General features: G+C 44.4%; 1 protein-coding gene across 3 annotated transcripts in view; it reads left to right on the top strand.

Moving 5' to 3' along the window:
* Positions 1–21,868, top strand: part of APBA2 (amyloid beta precursor protein binding family A member 2) — a 570,259-nt gene that overhangs the window by 484,889 nt on the left and 63,502 nt on the right. For all 3 annotated transcript variants that reach the window (XM_040342812.1, XM_040342811.1, XM_040342810.1), the window contains 3 exons: positions 1,988–2,167; positions 2,249–2,461; positions 8,714–8,833. In XM_040342812.1, the coding sequence (XP_040198746.1) occupies positions 1,988–2,167; positions 2,249–2,461; positions 8,714–8,833 (513 nt within the window). The remainder of the gene's footprint in view (positions 1–1,987; positions 2,168–2,248; positions 2,462–8,713; positions 8,834–21,868) is intronic.

Genomic DNA, 21,868 nt, shown 5'->3' with positions numbered 1-21,868 from the left:
ATTTATGTTTTAGATATACACATAAAAATACACACACATACTAAAATAGTATGAATGCATGGATACTCGGACATCTATTTTTTAGTGTTTCTACCCAAGATTAACACATTTTACTAATAAAGAATCCTAGGCAAATGTTTGAATCTTGTGTTTTATTATAAATTATAATTTTTTATCCCATAGCAGGCAATATTTAAGTTTAGTTGTTGAAAATTCAGACATTCAAACTAAAAGAGCCTAATCATTATGAATGTATTTTTCTTTGTGGCCTAAGGAGTCTTCCGTACGGAAACCTTACTGACTTGTACAGACCAATCATTTCAAAACATGATCACTAATAAAGTGAGTGAACGCTGCCATCCAGTGGATGTAAATGTCAGTTTCTTCTCTTTTTTTGGGTAGTATAACATAACAGATCTTTGCATTATGCACGTGTGTTCTGTTTGGCTTCACCAAAGATCAGCTGATTTTTTTTAAACTGCTTCTCGTTGATTTTTTTTTCTATCTATGGCACTTTGTATTCCCCTCTGGATTACTATAAAGTGGGAAAAAAATCAAAAAGAATCAGCATCGACAAGTCTGCAGAAGTGAAATGTCAGATTTAATGGGCCCTCTAGCATAGGAGTTGAAGAAATAAAAACCTAAAATGCATCATAGATCAATGTGAATACGGCCATGAGGACCAGTACTATGTATATAATTGTCTTACATGACTCTTTACTCCAAATATTTTCTTTGCATATAGATCATTCCTTATATAAGATGAACCTACTAAGCATTCTACAGTCATTAACATAGAAGATGCTTTTTTTTCTGTTTAATATATTTACAGTGAACAAGTATTGAATTTAATATGTAATTTAAAGGGGTTGTAAAGGTTTGTTTTTTATATTCTAAATAGGTTCCTTTAAGCTAGTGCATTATTGGTTCACTTACCTTTTCCTTCCAATTCCACTTCTAAATGTATTTTTTCTTTGTCTGAATTTCTCACTTCCTGTTCCTCCTCAGTAAGCTTGCCCCCATCATCTGAGCCATTCTGGCTGGGGGTTAGTCAGTGTGCTCGCCCCCTCCCTAGGGACTACATCCCACGTTCACGTTCCAGCAGGCCAATGACCCTAAACATCCAGCCAGAGCTACAATGGAATGGTTTTGATCAAAGCATATTCATGTGTTGGAATGACCCAGTCAATGTCCAGACCCAAATCCAATTGAGAATCTGTGGCAAGATTGAAAATTGCTGTTCTCCATCCAATCTGACAGAGCTTGAGCTATTTTGCAAAGGAGAATGGGCAAAAATTTCACTCTAGATGTGCAAAGCTGGTAGAGACATTCCCAAAAGACTTGAAGCTGTTATTGTGGTGAAAGGCGGTTCTACAAAGTATTGGCTCAGGGGGGCTAAATACAAACGCACGCCACAATTTTCATGTAATTAATTGTAAAAAAAATTGAAAACCGTTTATCATTTTCCTTCCACTTTACAATTATGTGTCACTTTGCCCTGGTTCACACTGGGCTGCGGGAGTGAAGCCGTGCGAGTTCAGCTGAACTCGCACGATTTCACTCCCGCCGGGAGTCCTGATTTCGGCCGCGATTTAAGAGACATCTGTGCAGGTTTCTGCACAGATGTCTATGTAAATCGCGGCCCTAGATCGCAAAAAGTAGTACAGGAACTACTTTTTGAAATCGGTGCAGCGCCGCAGATGCGGCGTCGCACCGATTAGGACGGTGTCATTGCTGGCAAATGCCGCCGATTTGAGATGCGATTTCACAAGTGAAATCGCATCTCAAATCGAACCAAATCGTACCCAGTGTGAACCTGGGTTTTGTCACATAAAAAATCCCCCAAAAATACAAATACATTTACGTTTTTGGTTGTAACATGACAAAATTTGGACAATTTCAAGGGGGGTATGAATACTTTTTCAAGACACTGTGTGTGTGTATATATATCACCCGATTATAGTATAGTTTTTTTTTCTAATTACAGGCACAGCTCATTGCTCAGTCAATTGGCCAAGCATTCAGTGTTGCTTACCAGGAATTTTTACGAGCCAATGGGATCAACCCTGAAGACCTGAGTCAAAAAGAATACAGTGATATTATCAATACTCAAGAAATGTATAATGATGACCTCATACACTTCTCCAATTCTGAGAACTGCAAAGAGGTAATATGATATCGTTATAGTTCTGATTATATTTATGGGCACATTTTTGTTAGCTTATTCTTATTATCTATGTATTAACAGCTGCAGGTGGAAAAGCTCAAGGGAGAAATATTAGGAGTGGTTATTGTGGAATCAGGATGGGGTTCAATACTACCCACTGTTATTCTGGCCAACATGATGAATGGAGGACCGGCTGCTCGGTCCGGGAAGCTCAGCATTGGTGACCAGATCATGTCCATAAATGGAACAAGCTTGGTTGGTCTTCCTCTAGCAACATGCCAAGGTATTATCAAGGTAAGTAATATATTTGTTGAAAATGAGTGAATGTGCAAGTACATCTAAAAAGCTGCACGACAGAAGACGAATGAAAATGCCTTTGTGCTTTTTTTTATTTTATTCACCAGTTTGAATAGTAGCAATAGACTAAGTGCCGGTTCACACTACCGCGACAACAACAAAAATACATTGTAGATCTTATCATCCTGTGAATCTGCCATGTACAATACATGCATTCTGTGCAAAAAGATGAATGCAGAAAACTGAATCAGGAAAATACCACATTATGGTCACTAGGTGGAGCTGGTGATAATTGTAAATATATATTTTTTATGACCTTCAGCCATGGTGTGGTATTTTCCAGATTCACTCTCTTCTGTATGAATTAAGCACAGTCAACCTGGAGAGAAAATAACCCAATAACATTTGTTTTGCCCCCATTTGCACAGAATAAATAGACATACAAGCTGTGTATTGAATACTGCAGGTAGGTTGGGGTATACAGGGGACTTCTGAAAAAGAGTGACTGTGGAGGACTGGCTGCAGCCACTTAATGAGAGTCTGGCACTTAGCAATTTTGATTGTGACATTTCACTGTATGTCCTCCTGCATTCAAGTGTCCAAAGAAAAAAGTTCTTAAAGGGGTTGTAAACGCTCCTGTTTGTTCACCTTAATGCATCCCATGCATTAAGGTGAAAAAACTTCTGGCAGTCACTGACCCCCCCCAGCCCCCCATTTTACTTACCTGAGCCTTGGAATGTCCCACGGTGAGGATGCGCAGTCTCTCTGCCCCGGGGTTCTCGGCTCTTTATTGGATAGATTGTTAGCAGTGCAGCCATTGGCTCCCGCTGCTGTCAATCAAATCCAATGATGCGGACGCCGGTGGGCGAGTCCGAGTCCTGCATTCGACGGCTATGGACGCCAAATGCTGGAAACAGGAGCACACCCGCAAGGTAACCCCCCGGGAGAGCGATTCTGTTAGGGGGGGTTATCTGATGTGGGGAGGAGCCCCGTTCGGGGCCACTCTGTGCAAAACGAAATGCACAGTGGAGGTAAGTATGACATGTTTGTTATTGTTTTTAAAAAACTGAACCTTTAGTATCACTTTAATTCCAAATGCTACTAATCTGAGTCTCCAATAATGCTCCCAAAGCATTGCGGAACAGGGCTGGGACAAGGGGTGGGTGGGAGGTGCAGCTACCCTCTGTGAAATGGTTTGCTCTAAGGTTGGGGGTGCCTTCCTCCTGTTACAAAGTTGACAGGGGTAGTGACAGTGGCAGTGATTTTAACATGCAAGAGACTGCTATGTATAGGATCCCCTAAGCATGTACATCATGAATGGGGGGGGGGGGGGGCATCTTTATCCTGGGTACTGGATGACCTTGTCCGGGCACTGCTGCAGGAAACTAAAATGGCGAGTCTGATTATTGCAAATTACAAGAGTTGTTTTTCCTTCAAAAATAAAACCCAGTTTGTTTTGTGGAAATATAGAATTTAAAAGTTACAAAATAATATCTTGGTTCCTGAAAGAAATGACTTTGTAATGGCACAATATTCAAATTAGTGTTTTTGTTCAAATGTTTTCCATATTTGAGAATGCAATAATATAAATCATAGTCTTCATATACTTTTGTTTCATCTGCCCTTGTTACAAAGGAAAAGTACAAAGTTGATTTGAACACTGATAAAGTCCCCTGTATTAACTGCAAGAAGATAAACATTGTTCCTGTACGCTTGAAAACATAAAGTCATCTTAAGTGAGCGTAGTTTGATCTTTATTTAAAGGGCGTGACGGTCATAGAGAACATTGCAAGCTACAGAATAATATTTACAAAATGTATTCAGATTGTTATCTAGGGAAAAAAATATATAAAAAAAGTTATTATGCTTTTTACATATTTAAAGTGGAGGTCTGCCAATTTATTTTTTAAGTCAGCAGGTACAAATACTGCAGCTGCTGACTTTTAACATATGGACACTTACCTGTCCAGGGTGCCCGCGATGTCGGCATCGGAAGCCGATCTATCGCTCGGTTCTCGGGTACTGTCGCCGCCATCTTCGGTAAGGGAATCAGGAAGTGAAGCCTTGCAGCTTCACTTCCTGGTTCCCTACTGTGCATGCGCAACTCGCGCTGCGCTATCCCACTGGTCCCTGCTGTCTTCTGGGACCCGTGTGTCTCCCAGAAGACAGCAGGGGGATGGAGAAGGTGTCTGAAGTGGCATAGAGGCCTGGAAGTGGGAGCAAAATATCTATATTACACAGGTATCTGCTCCCCCCCCCCCCGAAAGGTGCCAAATGTGACATCGGAGGGGGGGTTCCGAAAAGCGGAAGTTCCATTTTTGGGTGGAACTCCGTTTTACTCATTGGAGAAAAACAATTAAAGTGGTAATAAACCCCAAAAATGTTATATATTGCAGCTCACCAATCCTTAAATGTGGTGACTGTATTCGTTTTTTAGGCTTTATTTTCTTCTGGTGATCCAGCCAGCAACACTTCCTCCCTAAGGCCCCTTTCAGACGGACGGCTGTTTTGCCGCAGTTAAAAGCACTACAAATGTTTTGTGAAATTCAAGGCTCCAGGCACTGCAATTAGCTGCATTTGCACATTGCGATTACATGCGTTTACGTGCGTTTAACTGCGGCCGCGTTTAGCTGCGGTATTCATTTTCATAGCAACCCTTTTTATTTTTTTTGTTTTTGTTTGGGTCCCTTGAATTCTAAAACGCTGCTATCCGCAGTTGACAAAAAAAGACTGCGATTACCTGCGGTTATGTGCATATAGCTGCGCTACATCGCACCTGGACGCATTCAATTCTATTTTTTCTATTCGCACCAAACCGCATGTAACGTAATCGCACACAAACGCTGTGTGTGAATGGGACCATAGGAAAACATTGTGTTCTTTTAGCTGCGGTAGAAAAATAGAAAATCCGCAACTAAAAGCACCATTCTATCCGTCCGTCTGAAAGGGGCCTTAGAGTGTCTCCATCCAACTGTAGGAGCAATAGAGACACCTTTGGACAGGATCACTGCCAATCTGGGGAGAGGATAATGTTAGATGCACTAGCAGATTAAAGCTGGCCTTCTACCTGTAGAATTACATTTGAAAGTTGTTATTTTCAGAACTTTCATTTGATCATCTAAGGGCCATTTTACACTTTGATTTGATCATATGCCGCCTGCCAGTTTTTCAGTCAAATCTGATCAGAAGGTCTTTGGGGCCACACACTTATATGTGCAGGAGGCGGTCTTTAAGTGGTAAAGGTGAAAAAAAACACCTTGCACTCTCGGGCCCCCCAGCCCTCCCCCGTTTTACTTACCTGAGCCACAAAACACCATGGGTGAGATCCCCCGATGGCTTCCCCCAGCTTGAGGCGGCTCGTCATTGGAGATTGATAGCAGCACAGCCATTGGCTCCCGCTGCTGTCAATCAAATCAATGACGTGGTGTGACGGGGGGTGGGGCTGAGTGATGGCTGTAGTCTGTATCACAGGAGTGTGCCCGCAAGCTAACCCGCTTGGGAGAGTGCTTCCCAGAAAGGGGGTTAGCTCTTGCAGGGAGGAGCCAAGACAGCCACCAAGGGACCCCAGAAGACCAGGATTGGGGCCACTCTGTGCAAAACGAACTGCACAGTGGAGGCAAGTATGGTATGTTTGTTACTTAAAAAAATATGTATATATATATATATATATATATATATATATATATATATATACCTTTACAACCCCTTTAAGGAGTTGGAGAGCAATATATCTGAGGTTTAAGCAAAGGTGCGCCAGTGAATTATAAACTGTGCATAACACCTCCCTATATAGAGGAGCTACATAAACGACTGTATGCTGAGGATGGAATTTCCAAAGGGAAAATCAAAAGTCAACCAAATAAGACTTGTAGATATTTGTGGCCAAAGCTTAAAAATATATCAAACACCTTCAGCACCTCACAAACACCAAGTATGGGGCTGGAAGCATTACGCAGTGGGACTGCTTCACATCCGTGAAACTACTTGTCACAACACGGAAATCTGTCAAGAAATCTTATTTTTTTCAGTCTACTGGAGTGTGCAAGGCTGGTTCATACTTGCCTTTGATTTAAAGCTGCAAAATATTGTGAGGTGAGGATTATATACTAATGAAAACTGTGCATTCCATTTTTTGTTGCATTCTAAAATTTTCTTCCAACATAAAAAAGGCACAGTGAAAAAGTTGATTTTGAGCTCATTGCTTAATAAATGAAATATCAGTGCAAGCTGTTGGTTGGTTATTTCATAAAATGAATCAAGGGCATTTGTTTGTATATTTAATATATACTGTATATTAAAAAAACTGATGATCTCCAGCAGATTAAAGTGGTTGCAGACCTCAGACATGAAATATGAACAAAGCATATCCCTCTATAGCGTGTACTTGTCTCAATTAAGAGCACCATGGGGGTTATTTCAATCAAATCCACTTTGCACTACAATTCCAAACTACTGGTGCAAAGTACACTTAGAAGTGCAGTCGTTGTAAATCTGAGGGGTAGATCTGAAATGAGGGGAAGCTCTGCTGATTTTATCATCCAATCATGTGCAAGCTAAAATGCTGTTTTTTATTTTCCTTGCATGTCCCCCTCAGGTCTACAGTGACTGCACTTCCAAGTGCACTTTCAAATGCACTTTTCACTTATAGTTTGGACTTGTAGTGCAAAGTTGATTTGCCTTTAGTAAATAAACCCCTGAGGCCCCGTACAGACGAGCGGACAGTCCGGTGAAAACGGTCCGCCGGACCGTTTTCATCGGACATGTCCGCTGGGAGATTTCGGTCTGATGGCTGTACACACCATCAAACCGAAATCCGCGCGGACAGAGAACGCGGTGACGTAGACGACACCGACGTTCTCTATCGCGCGAGTTCAATGCTTCCACGCATGCGTCGAATCAATTCAACGCATGCGCGGGATTTCTGTCCGCTGGTTAGACGTACTAACCAGCGGACATTTCCGCCGGACAGCTTCCCAGCGGACAGGTTTCTTAGCATGCTAAGAAACATTTGTCCGCTGGAAATCTGTCCGCTAGCCTGTACACACGATCGGATCTGTCCGCTAACACTGGTCGGCGGACCAGTTTCAGCGGACATGTCCGGTCGTGTGTACGAGGCCTAAGTGTCATTTCTGTCTGTTGCTTCGTTCCTCTGCAATCAGTATGAATCACTTCTGATGAGTTTTCCTGACACCAAGAGAAAAAAGGTGACTGAAAAGGGAGCTCCAGCTGATTGACAGCCTCAGCTCTGATCCTGTGTGTTGTGTAGAATGGGGTGTGTCCCTTCCCTCAAATCAGCTTTCAGAGCTCTCATCACTGAGCTCTGCATAGTGTAACTTCAGTTCTCCCCATAACTTTTTTCTGACAGCTCAGAAAAGCTAATTTAAATTTTTACATCATTATTTACATTTTTTCTTGTTCAGGAATACTCTGATACATGGGCACAACCCACATTGTATTGGAGAGATTGTTCCACAAGGCATTCCAATTGGTGGTCAATAAGTTAATCCATGGTTGTGTATGTGACAATTGATTGCAGTGCTCCAAATATATACAAGCATATATACAAGAAAAAATGCCCAACTGCTCCTAAATGTCTGTTTACCAGCATCGGTGTACATGAAGCCTAATGCCGCGTACACGCGATCGGTCAAAGCGATGAGAACGGTCTGATGGACCGTTTTCATCGGACCAAACCGATCGTGTGTGGGCGCCATCGGTTATTTATCCATAGGTTAAAAAAAAGCAATCTTGTTTTAAATTTAACCGATGGATACCTAACCGATGTTAAAAATCCACACATGCTCAGAATCAAGTCGACACATGCTTGGAAGCATTGAACTTCGTTTTTTTCAGCACGTCGTTGTGTTTTACGTCACCGCGTTATGACACGATCGTTTTTTTTAATTGATGGTGTGTAGGCGCGACTGACCATCAGTAAGCTTCATCGGTTAACCGATGAAAATGGTCCATCAGACCGTTCTCATCGGATGGACCGATCGTGTGTATGTGGCATTAGCCCCAGTGCTGCCCAGGTATTGCAGTCTCTTAAAAAAACACTTTCATGGTAATGTATGTACTAAAAGGCAAAATCCACTTTGAACTGGGAATGCTTTGCCTCTTCAATTCTACATTTAAATTGTACTTTTACTCTGGCAATGGATCAGCAATCATCCGCGTGTGTTTCAGTAACAAACGCCGATTTTGCTCCATACTAGTTAACTGTTTTTTATTTATTTATTTATTTTCCAGGGCCTTAAGAATCAAACGCAACTGAAACTGAACATTGTCAGTTGTCCCCCAGTGACTACCGTCCTCATCAAGAGACCTGATCTGAAATACCAGTTGGGATTCAGTGTACAGAATGGAATTGTAAGTCAATGATAGTTCTTCTACGATGTATACATGCATTTATAAGGACTTTTAGAAAGCAGAATTCTTTTGACAGTCTGCTGAAGTGGGCAAGACAGGCAAAGATAATAATTGTATTTTCCTATACTGATGGCAGTGGTGAATGTTCTCCAGCTTTAAATACGTTTTCTGATTTACCCTGACAAGGTGTAGTACTGTATATAAAACATAAGGACAAACAGACCAATCAGAAGTACTGTAGTGGGTCAATTAAATAAAAACAGCTTTAGAATACTATCATTAGTAGGTAATACCTATACCCAGGGACGATCCGCCCTATAGGCTCACTATGCAAGCCGCTTAGGGCCCCGCAAAGCTGCGGAGGGCCCCCCAAATTACTTAGAGGCCCCGCCTGGTGAGAAGTCCCCACCGCACTTCTCAAGTCGCTGGCTGCATGGGAGAAGAGGTAAGAAGTCAGCACCCCCCGCTTCTCACTTCAATGCTTTAATGTAAGATGTCATTTCCGACAGCAGAACACCTCCTCCCCCCTGCTTCTCAACTTTCTTTAGTGTGACATGTCACTGTCGGCACCCCCCCCCCCCCCCTCAAATTTAATGTAACATGTCATTTTGCTTAGGGCCCCAGGGAGGTCAGGATCCACACTGCCTATACCACACTAATGTATTAATCAATATAACATTTTATATATACAAAATCATAAATTGTGAAGAAACTGTGCTGCCGCTGGAACTTACAATCACCATTATCATAATAATTCCACGCTGCACCTCCAGCATTTGTATATAATCATGTATAAAGTGCACATAAAATTCTACATGTGCAAAATAAAATTGTTAACACACCAAAAAGAAATTAATTAAAAAATGAATAAAAGTATCCTATACAATGTGTCCTTTTTTATAATATCTAGAAAATATTTTGATAAAGAGTTCTTCTGTGCATCACACACTGCACCAAACACCACCAACAATAACCACTCACCTTGTACCTTGACCTATAAACAAAAGGTCATGTGTGCTTGTCCCTTTAAGGGAAATTTCCCAGTGCATTTGATTGAATTAAAGATCTTCTTTAGACCAACCAAGGGATACACATCTCCAGATCTTTCACAAAAAAGAGTCAAGGTGCATGAGACTGGTGCACCACAGATATATCACACAGAAAAAAAGACCACCACAGGGGGCGTAACACGTAAGGGACGAAGTTGGTGATGTAACACGTTGGATACATCTGTGGATTGTGTAGGAGGAGAAGAACACTGTAGCCTGTGAGCTACATTTTACTAGACATAGCGGTTTAAAGGGGAAAAGTATAACAAACACTGGGATTTCATCCACAAGCTGCAGACCCTATTGGACTTCCCCTATGGTGGCCTTTCTTATATGTGATATATGTGTGGTGCACCAGTCACGTGCTCCTTGATTATTTTTTTGTGAAAGATCTGGAGTTGTGTATTCCTTGGTTGGTCTAAAGAAGATCTTGTATTCAATCAAATACACTGGAAAATTTCCCTTAAAGGGACAAGCACACATGATGACCTATTGTTTATAGGTACAAGGTGAGTGGTTATTGGTGGTGGTGTTTGCCATGGTGTGTGAAGCACATAAGAGCTTCTTATTAAAATATTTTTTGGAAATTATAAATAAGGACACATTGTACAGGATATTTTTATATATTTTTTTAAATCAGTTATTAATTAATTAATCTACTTTTGGTGCGTTAACAATTTTATTTTACACATGTAGAATTTTATCTGCACTCTGCACTATACATGATTATATGCAGGACGTGCAGCGCGGAATTATTATGCTAACTTGAATGAAATGCAAACTTTTTCTTTGTAATGCACGTTAAATATAACGTTAGAATACTTGCTTTATCATCTAGCCAGGCATGACACAAGATAGGACATTCCGATGACAAAATAGATTTTTTTCCGACGGATGTTGGCTCAAACTTGTCTTGCATACACACAGTCACACAAATGTTGTCGGAAATTGCAAACGTCAAGAACACAGTGAGGTAAAACACGTATGACGAGCCGAGAAAAATTAAGCCAGTGCGGCTCTTCTGCTTGTTTCCGAGCATGCGTGGAATTTTGTGCGTCGTAATTGTGTACACACGCTTGGAATTTCCAACAACTAGTTTTGTTGTTGGAAAATTTGAGAACCAGTTCTCAAATTTTTGTTGTCAGAAATTCTGACAGCAAATGTCTGATGGAGCCTACACATGGTTGGAATTTCCAACAAAAGGCTCCCATCGAACATTTCTTGTCGGAAAATTCCCACCGTGTGTACGCTGCATAAGTCCCATTCACATCACAATGCAGTGTGCTTCAACACATGCATTTTTGTGCATTGAGGCATGTTGTGTTTATTAGCCCATTCTGTTTGAATGGGTTGTCAACCAACGCATTGATGCATGAACAAAATAGGTCCTACTATATTTTTTAAACTACTGTGGACCACAATGCACAGAGGTAAAACAAAAACATGCATATGAAAGCATTACTGTAACGTGCACTAAATGCTTGATATGATGCGTATATTAACACCTCCGCTCTTACTGAACTGCACTGTCACTAGGGTGCCCACGTGTCCCGGATTGCCCGGGACCTTCCCGCAATTAGCAGATCGATCCCAGGTCCCGGGCACCCCCATTGCGGGACAATACAGCGTCCCGGGCCGGATAGAAACTGATGCCAGGCAGCCGTTCGCGATTTTCTACCGTCATCCGGCCGGGCCAGCCCAGTAGTGTAGCGTGGGGGTGGGGGCAGCCAGTGCTCTTTCCCTTGCGAGTAAGCTCATCTCAAACCTGTCCTCTGCCTCTGTGCTGCTGTCCCATCCCAAGAGTGACTTCCTCCAGCAGCCCCTATTATCACTGTGCACGATCAATAAAGCAGACTCCAGTCCTCAGCACCTGCACCTCCCCCCCGCCCAGGGACTCCTGTGGTCTGGTCCAGCCTGTCCTGTCCCCCATGATTCCTCAGGTGCTTGCCTTGTGTGAGTGGGAGGGGCGGTGCTCGGTGCAGACGAGCGTGTGGAGAGTGCTGGTGGAGTTCTTGGCCTGCAGGGGAGGAGTACTTCCTCTGAAGTGATCCATCTCACAGTGTCCCTTTCTCATGGCTCAGTTATGTCACCCTCAAGAAGGGACCCTGCGACTCTGCAATACAAAAAAATCATGTCCTGAGGAAGGGCTTCTGCGTGTAACTTCCTCTGGAGCGACTGGGAGATAGCAGTCATCTATGGATGATCTTCATGGATGGAGGCCTGGAGTGGTGAGTGAAATCCACCCATCTACCTTGTGTGGGGAAGTAGTCAGTAGTGTGAGTACTGCAGGAAGGAGTGTAGTGGACAGGTCATTTTAGGGGTCAGGTCAGTGTAGTGGGCAGGGAGGTCATTTTAGAGGTCAGTGTAGTGGACAGGTAGGTCAGTGTAGTGGACAGGTAGGTAATTTTAGAGGTCAGTGTAGTGTACAGGTAGGTCAATGTAGTGGACAGGTAGGTCAGTGTAGTGGACAGGTAGGTCAGTGTAGGGGGCAGGTAGGTCAGCTGCCTCTCAAAGTGACTGAACCCGCCACTTTCACCTTCCCTGGGCTCTGGTGTGTCAGACTTGTGGCAGGCTATGGGTGGCAAATGGCACTGCATCTGGTGGCAAGTGACACACTGCATATGGTGGCACGCTGCATCTGGTGGCAAGTGACACACTGCATATGGTGGCACGCTGCATCTGGTGGCAAGTGACACACTGCATATGGTGGCACGCTGCATCTGGTGGCAAGTGACACACTGCATATGGTGGCAAGTGACACACTGCATATGGTGGCAAGTGACACACTGCATATGGTGGCAAGTGACACACTGCATATGGTGGCACGCTGCATCTGGTGGCAAGTGACACACTGCATATGGTGTGCAGTGACACACTGCATATGGTGGCATGCTGCATCTGGTGGCAAGTGACACACTGCATATGGTGGCATGCTGCATCTGGTGGCAAGTGACACACTGCATATGGTGGCATGCTGCATCTGGTGGCAAGTGACACACTGCATATGGTGGCACGCTGCATCTGGTGGCAAGTGACACACTGCATATGGTGGCACGCTGCATCTGGTGGCAAGTGACACACTGCATATGGTGGCATGCTGCATCTGGTGGCAAGTGACATGCTCAGGGTTCCCAATGATTCTGCATTATGGTGAGTTGAACTATTTCATTATATATTACAATGTAATAATAGAAAGGAATATGATTTGATCATCCTAACCATAGGTGTGGGCAGCCTATTGCATTAGGGTGTGCATCCCAAAGCCCAAACACACATGCATGTGTGTATGTATATTGACGGTGTTGGTAGAGCAGTGGATAGTATCATTATTTTTTTCATTTTTATTTAGTTTTTTATTATTTTTACTGAATATTTTATTATTTTTTTATTTTTTTTAGGAGCATCATTAGAGGACTTCAGTGAAATTCCAGGGGTCCAAACAGGGGGATTCTGCGGCACACGGGGTGATTAGGGTGGGCCCTGGCGCACCCTGTGTGCACGCCTATGATCCTGACACCATATCAAGCATGGTGTTGGGATGATATGAGTGCTAAAACCAGCCATTCCCCTGTTCGGTCTTTGGCAAAATTGTCCCTGAATGGCAGTTTGGAAATGTGGTCACCCTAACTGTCACATACCCGATAGAGGCCAAGCTAATGAGAAGGCTTCCCTTATAGCCTCCTGTCCAATACCCCATGGAGTTAGTGACAGGGTGTAGCAGGACAAGCAGATGCCTGTGGTAGGCCCTGGCATAGTAGAGGGTGGTCAGGTGACAGCCTCGATGTGACAAGATGCTCAGACTAGGGTGACCACATTTCCAAACTGCCATTCAGGGACACCCCCCCCCCCCCCAAAAAAATTTTTTTATGTTTTTTTACATATTTTTTGTGTATTTTGGGGGCAGGGGCGTATCATGAAATCAGCGGGCCCGTGTGCAAGATCAAAAGAGGGCCCTAGGCCCCATCAAATGCTGCCACTGTGCCCCATCTAATGCCACCATTTGTGCCTCATCAAATGCAGCCACTTGTGCCCCATCAAATGCAATCACTTGTGCCCCATCAAATGCAGTCACTTGTGCCCGTCAAATGCCACCACTGTGCCCCATCTAATGCCGCCACTGTGCACCATCATATGCCGCCAATGTTCCCATGAAATGCAATCACTTTTGCCCCATCAGATTCAATCACTTGTGCCCCATCAAATTCCACCACTGTGCCCTATCTAATGCCACCACTGTGCCCCATCATATGCAATCACTTGTGCCATCAAATGCAGTCACTTGTGCCATCAAATGCAGTCACTTGTGCCATCAAATGCAGTCACTTGTGCCATCAAATGCAGCCACTGTGCCCCATCTAATGCCGCCACTGTTCCCATCAAATGCCGCCACTGTTCCCATCAAATGCCGCCACTGTTTCTTTCCATCAAATGCCGCCACTGTTCCCCATCAAATGCAGACACTGTTCCCCAACAAATGCAGACACTGTTCCCCATCAAATGCTGCCAGTGTGCCCATGAATTGTCACTATTGTGCCTCAAATGCCAGTGTGCCCATGAATTGTCGCTACTGTGCCCCATCAAATGCCAGTGTGCCCATAAATTGTCGCTACTGTGCCCCATCAGATGCAGCCAGAGTGCCCATGAATTGTCGCTATTGTGCCTCAAATGCCAGTGTGCCCATGAATTGTCGCTACTGTGCCCCATCAAATGCCAGTGTGCCCATAAATTGTCACTACTGTGCCCCATCAGATGCTGCCAGTGTGCCCATGAATTGTCGCTATTGTGCCTCAAATGCCAGTGTGCCCATGAATTGTCGCTATTGTGCCTTAAATGCCAGTGTGCCCATGAATTGTCGCTATTGTGCCTCAAATGCCAGTGTGCCCATGAATTGTCGCTACGGCTACTGTGCCCCATCAAATGCCAGTGTGCCCATAAATTGTCGCTACTGTGCCCCATCAGATGCAGCCAGCCAGTGTCACTGTTAATTGCCCCTATTTGCTCACCTTTTGATATCATATAATGGAGATGGAGTGGTGGCACAGGGTAGTCTTCAGCCAGCGTTGGTGGTCTTCTATTTTGTCAGGACTTGAGGAGGCAGTGAAACGGGCCGCTCGGGCGGGAGCCGGGAGGAGCCTGTCTGCAGTGTCTGGGCCCTGGTCCTGCTGGAGGAGGTCAGACCGGCAGATGTGCGAGTGTGACGGAGAGATGACGCAGGCAGCGGGCGGGAGTCGGTCGGTCACGGACGGCGGTCGGCGGATCGAGTCCAGCAGCTGCAGCAGCTGAGCAACCGAGGCCTGGAGCGGAGCAGGGGAGGAGGTCTGCCCTAACGATGCTGCTGCTCTCCCTGCTGCAAGAACCGCGGCTGGCCACTGGAGGAGGAGGAGGTGGGGGTGGAGTCGGAGGCGGAGCGTCAGGGAGAGCGGGACACGTCACTGGTTGCTACACGCCAAGCGGGGCGTCCCTAGCAACCAGTGATTTCGAATGATTAAATTACAAGCGGGCAGCAGCGGCAGTGAGTTCTGGCAGGCAGTTGATTCCGGGACCCTCTATTGTCCCGGTTTGAAGGCTCCCGGGACAAGGGACAAAAATGTAAATTACGGGACGATCCTGGGCAAACCGGGACACGTGGTCACCCTAGCTCAGACTGAAACCATTTTTGGCACACAGAGCACAGGAACTTGTATGTGCAGAAAAAAGACGAGTCAGAGGTACTAAATCAGGGGAGCAGGAGCAGGGCTAGAAGCCAGGCTGGAGACAGGACACAGACCAGGGTCAGCAACAGGTTAATACAGGATGCAGGTAAAGTCATGAGCCACAGAAGCTGACAGCAAGTCTGCAATTCTCTTTAGTTATGCTATGCTTTGAATAGGGCTCTGAGCACCAAAGGCCCGGTCGGATGTGCATTCTTATTCATACATGGATGTACACACAACCTTGACTTTATATACTGGACCACAAGCTGCACTGTGTGTATGCACAAATCTCCAGGCATGGCCATGCCCTTGAAACTAGAGGGAGTCATCCAAATGTATCACAGTGGAACACATTGCTAAACACCAAATACTGCATAGTTGTTAGTCTGCAATAGTTTGTCTTTTCCTACTTTCCTTGCTTTACCCTATAAAATACCAAAGGCATGCAGATATAGAAGAGACAGCTGTTTTTAATCTAATCAAACTGCTTACTCTTGCAGTTGGGGGTCTGTGTTGCTCTGTTATAGTAACAATTTCTAGCACTCTCATGTAATATATCTTAAGTTGATGACTGTCTCCTATATAGCATATTCAGTCTCTGACAGTCTCCCACAGCATATCCACAGTCCCTGACTATCTCTTTTAACATGTCTGCAATCTCTGATCATCTCTTGTACCATGTCTGCAGTCTCTGACCATCTCTTGTACCATGTCTGCAGTCTCTGGTCATCCCTTGTAGTATGTCTGAAGACTCTGACCATCACTTGGATCATGCCCATAGTCTTTCGTTATCTTTTGTATCATGTCCGCAGTCTCTGATCAGCTTGTGTACCATGCCTGTGGTCTTTGATCATCTCCTGTACCATGTCTGCAGTCTCTGACCATCTCCTGTACCATATCTGCAGTCCCTGATCATCTCTTGTATCATGCATATAGTCCTTGACCATCTTTTGTATCATGTCCACAGTCTTTGACCATCTCTTGTACAATGTCTGTAGTCTTTGATCATCTCCTGTACCATATATGCAGTCTCTTACCATCTCTTGTACCATCTCTACAGTCTCTGACTATCGCTTTTACCATGTCTGCAGTCTCTAACCATCTCCTGTACCATATCTGCAGTCTCTGACCATCTCTTGTATCATGCCCCCATAGTCTTTGACTATCTCTTGTATCATGTCCGCAGACTCTGGCTATCTCTTGTACCATGCCTGCAGTCTCTGACTATCTCCTATACCATGTCTTCAGTCTGCGTCTATCTCCTGTACCATGTCCATAGTCTTTGACCATCTCCTGTACCAGGTCCGAAGTCTCTGACCATCTTTTGGATCATGCCCATAGTCTTTGACTATATCCTGTTGTGTGTCTGCTGTCTCTGACACTAAATATTTACTGAATTTTATGTGCAGCCCTTCAGTGTTGTCGATGGCCACACTTGAGGCCCGCCATATCAAGAAACCGACCAAAGTCGACCACTATTGTAATCCCTCATAAAATGTATTGTATATGTACTCACTTTTGTTGCCAGTGGTTTAGACATTAATGACTGTGTGTGTTGAGTTATTTTGAGGGGACAGCAAATGTACACTGTTATACAAGCTGTACACTCGCTACTTTACATTGTAGCAAAGTGTCATTTCTTCAGTGTTGTCACATGCCTGATGAAGGGGTCCTGTGTGGCTCCGAAATGTTGCTTTCTGCTGTAATGATGTGATGGCTGATTAACGATTTGGACCGATTTTTTGGAGATCCTGGTGTGCTGGCGACATTACTTTCTCTGACTACATACGGTCACAGCCGGTGGTCGCTTCAAAAAATGTGAGGGGTGTACTCACTTTTGTTAAATACTGTATAAAACACTCAGTAGATCCAAAAGCTCCCTAAAACTAGTGAACTGGACTGAACCAGGATTTACAGAATGTTCTTATATTCTCTATCAGGGCTCTTCAAACTACGGCCCTCCAGTTGTTCAGGAACTACAATTCCCATCATGCCTAGTCGTGTCTGTGAATGTCAAAGCTTTACAATGCCTCATGGGATGTGTAGTTCCGCAACAGCTGGAGGGCCGTAGTTTGAGGATCCTTGCTCTAGATCAACCTTTTGAAGAGCAAGGGCCACTTAAGTGACTTGGTAACCGGTCGCGGGCCACAATGAGCAGAGCGGGTGGATGGCAGCACACTCAGCTCTATAGAGCCCACTCTACTCTCAGCACACCAAACTCGAAGGTAATAGAAGTCTATGGCTCAGTGCAGGTAACCCACAGGTGCATTTCTCTGTACCTGTGGATCAGTTTGAAAGCAGCCCAGTAACCACTGCAGAACAGATATGCCCATATATACACTGTGATTTTAGTAATACAAACTTACCTTTAATAACAGTATTCTATTCCATCCCAGAGCAGGAGGTCGTGGGCCACATCAGAGGGCTCTGCGGGCCACATGTGGCCCCCGGACCACTGGTTGGGCACACCTGCTCTAGATCAACCTCTTCTGGGGAAAATGGGGGGTTACTTATACACATACCCTATTGGTGATTTTTTTTTTTTTATATATCAGAAAACTATAAAAAGATGCATAGCTGTGTGCTTTCAGAAGCTGTTGGGCACCATCTGGTGGAAATATCTCAAACTACAAGCAAATATAAATGAATGCTGGTTTTATGGGTTCATATGGCAAAAAATGTTTTAGAATGTCTTTGTATTTGTTTATTTAAATACAACTAGGATAGAATAATAAATACATTAATAATTTACAAATATGTGCAGAAATTAGCAATGCTTGTGTTTGTACATGTGAATCAAAACCTAAATCTGTTAGGCCTCGTACACACGACCGAACATGTCCGCTGAAACTGGTCCGCGGACCAGTTTCCGTGGACATGTTCGGTCGTCTGTACGGCCGACCGGACCGTTTTCCAGCGGACATTTGTCCAGCCGACCATTTTCCTGAGGCCAAAAATTTCTTAGCATGCTAAGAAACTTGTCCGCTGTAACGATGTCCGCCGGACATGTCCGATGGTCAGTATGACCGATCGGACATGTCCGCTGGCCCGAGAACCCGCGCATGACGTTGAAGTGATTCGACGCATGCGTGGAAGCATTTAACTTCCGGGTTCGCGCACGTCACCGCGTCATCGTCGCCGTCACGTCGCCTTCACGTCGTTGTCACGTCACCGCGTATTCTGTCCGCGCGGATTTTGGTTTGATGGTGTGTACAACCATCAGACCAAAATCTCTGAGTGGACATGTCCGATGAAAACAGTCCGCGAAACGTTTTCATCGGACAGATCCGGTCGTGTGTACGAGGCCTAACACTTAGGCTGCATTCACACCTTGGCATACAAAATCGCGGCGTTTTGTACCGCGATTTGCGGCGTCAAAACGCCGCGATTGTGAATGCAGCCTGACCCCCTCTATGGAGATGGTTCACATCTCCTATGCCGAACGCCGAAAGCCGCCTGAAAAAAAGGTCTGGGACTTGTTTTCAGGCAGCAGGCGTACGGCGTTCGGCGTGGAGATGTGAACCATCTCCATAGAGGGCAATGTGAAATCATCCCTCCAGCGTCTCAGGGGCGACTGCGGCGTCGCACTACAGGCGTATATACGCCTAGGTGTGAACGGGGGCTCAAAGCCGATCTTCTTGTTTAATGTCTCTGTAAATAGTTTAATTTGGCCAGGTTGGACCAAAGGAACTATTTAAAGAGACAAAGGGAGATCAGCTTTAAGTGTTTGATTTTAATAAATGACCAGGAACACATGGGGACTTGTGCAGAATTCACAGCTCTCCCCTCTCTTCTGTTACAGGCAGGTATGAAATGACATATAGTTCCAGGAGGAACTAAAACACATGTGATTAGTACAGACAAAACAGGGACAGGAGAACAGATACAGGACATGTCCAGACAAAACAAGCACTGGATTATTGGTACAGGATCTGTGCAAATACAACAGGGATTGGGAATTCGATACAGAATTGGTACAGACAAAGCAGGGACTGCAGAATAATGGGTACAGAATCTGTGCAGACTCCACATGGAGTATGAATACAGGATATGTGCAGGCACAGCAAGCATTAGAGAATAGGAATAGGATACAGGCTGGCAAAGCTGGGACTGGAGAATAAGTGTGGGTGCAGGATCTGTGCAGCTAAAAGAAGGACTGGAAAATGGGTGCAAGATCAATACAGACACATCAGGTACTAAAGTATAGGTTTGATTGGAGCAAAAACAGCACAGACTGGAACATGGGTCAGGAATCTGTATAGAAACAACAAGGACTGGAACATGGGTCCAGAATCTGTAAAGAAGCAACACGGATTGGAACATGGGTCCAGAATCTGTATAGAAACAGCAAGGACTGGAACATGGGTCCAGAATCTGTATAGAAACAACAAGGACTGGAACATGGGTCCAGAATCTGTATAGAAACAACAAGGACTGGAACATGGGTCCAGAATCTGTATAGAAACAACAAGGACTGGAACATGGGTCCAGAATCTGTATAGAAACAACAAGGACTGGAACATGGGTCCAGAATCTGTATAGAAACAACAAGGACTGGAACATGGGTCCAGAATCTGTATAGAAACAACAAGGACTGGAACATGGGTCCAGAATCTGTATAGAAACAACAAGGACTGGAACATGGGTCCAGCATCTGTGTAGAAACAACAAGGACTGGAACATGGGTTCAGAATCTGTATAGAAACAACAAAGACTGGAACATGGGTCCAGAATCTGGATAGAAACAACAAAGACTGGAACATGGGTCCAGAATCTGGATAGAAACAACAAGGACTGGAACATGGGTCCAGAATCTGTATAGAAACAACAAAGACTGGAACATGGGTCCAGAATCTGGATAGAAACAACAAGGACTGGAACATGGGTCTAGAATCTGTATAGAAACAAGAAGGACTGGAACATGGGTTCAGAATCTGTATAGAAACAACAAGGACTGGAACATGGGTCCAGAATATGTACAGGCCCAGCAGGGATAGGAAAAAAAGTACAGGATCCAGACAGGCAAAGCAGGGACTGAAAAATAGATACAGCATTTGTACAGACACAACAGGGATTGGAGATTGAGGGCCGGTTCACACCATGTGCAGCCCAGTGCATTTTTTTTTCATCATCAAAAAGGCATGGACAATAGGTTACATGTATTTTAATGGCAAAGTTCACACCTTTGCAGTGTGTACAGTCAACAAGAATAGAACATGCTGCATTTTTTTCTGAAAAGAACTGCACTGCAGAAAAACACATAAAAAATTCATCTAATTGCAAAATGCATCAAAACTGGAACACATTACAGCAAAAACAAAAAAAAAGGAAATTTCGAAAGAAAAATGAAGTGAAAACACATAAAAAATGCTCTGGAAACGCATATAAAATGTGCATGCACCAGCCCTTAATACAGGATTTATGTAAGCAAAGCAGTCGCTGAAGAATAGGTACAGGATCTAAGGTGAAAAATCACGAACCTTTACAACCCCTTTAAAAATCTAGGCAAACAAAACAAGGGCAGCTGTCACCAAGGTACAAGGACGGGAGGACCATTGTCCCCCCCATCATGTGTCCTGCAATTTTGCAGGAGAACTCCCTGGATGTGACAACTCCTTGGCTATGTGGCCCTTCAGGTAGGGGCTGACTGGGTGACAGCAGAAACAAAAGCAGCTACTGACTCTCATGACCCAGCTGTAATCAGATAACCTGGCAAAATAGGAACTGAGAGCAACGAGATACACAAAGACAGCAACAGTGTGGATTTATGAAGGGGAATCAAAGCCAGTTTGAGGTCATAGGATAGAAAGGCTCAAGCCTCATACACACGACCGAGGAACTCGACGGGCGAAACACATCGTTTTCCTCGTCGAGTTCCTTGTTAGGCTGTCGAGGAACTCGACAAGCCAATTTTCTCCATTCCCGTCAAGGAAATAGAGAACATGCTCTCTTTTTGGCTCGTCGAGTTTCTCGACAGATTCCTCGACGAAAATGTACACACGACCGGTTTCCTCGGCAAAAAAATATCTCCCAGCAAGTTTCTTGCTGGTTTTTGCAGAGAAACTCGGTCGTGTATGTGTACGAGGCTTTAGCCTAAACACAGCAACAGGGGTTGAAGTTCAGAGTCAACGTTGCTTTAGATAATTAAAAAAATAAACAACATTGTCCCAGAATGAAAATAACCCATTCAGCAATGCTAGCCCCATCAATGATATAGGTATAAAGAGCAGTGGCAGTTCGTCCATAGAGGGCGCTGGAGCGCCGCCCCCTCTGGCTCTCACCGCCACTGAGTC

Source organism: Rana temporaria, chromosome 3 (assembly GCF_905171775.1).
Source record: "Rana temporaria chromosome 3, aRanTem1.1, whole genome shotgun sequence".
Taxonomy (NCBI): Eukaryota; Metazoa; Chordata; class Amphibia; order Anura; family Ranidae; genus Rana; species Rana temporaria.
Note: the sequence above shows the minus strand (reverse complement) of the source record. Positions and strands in the feature narration are given on the sequence as shown.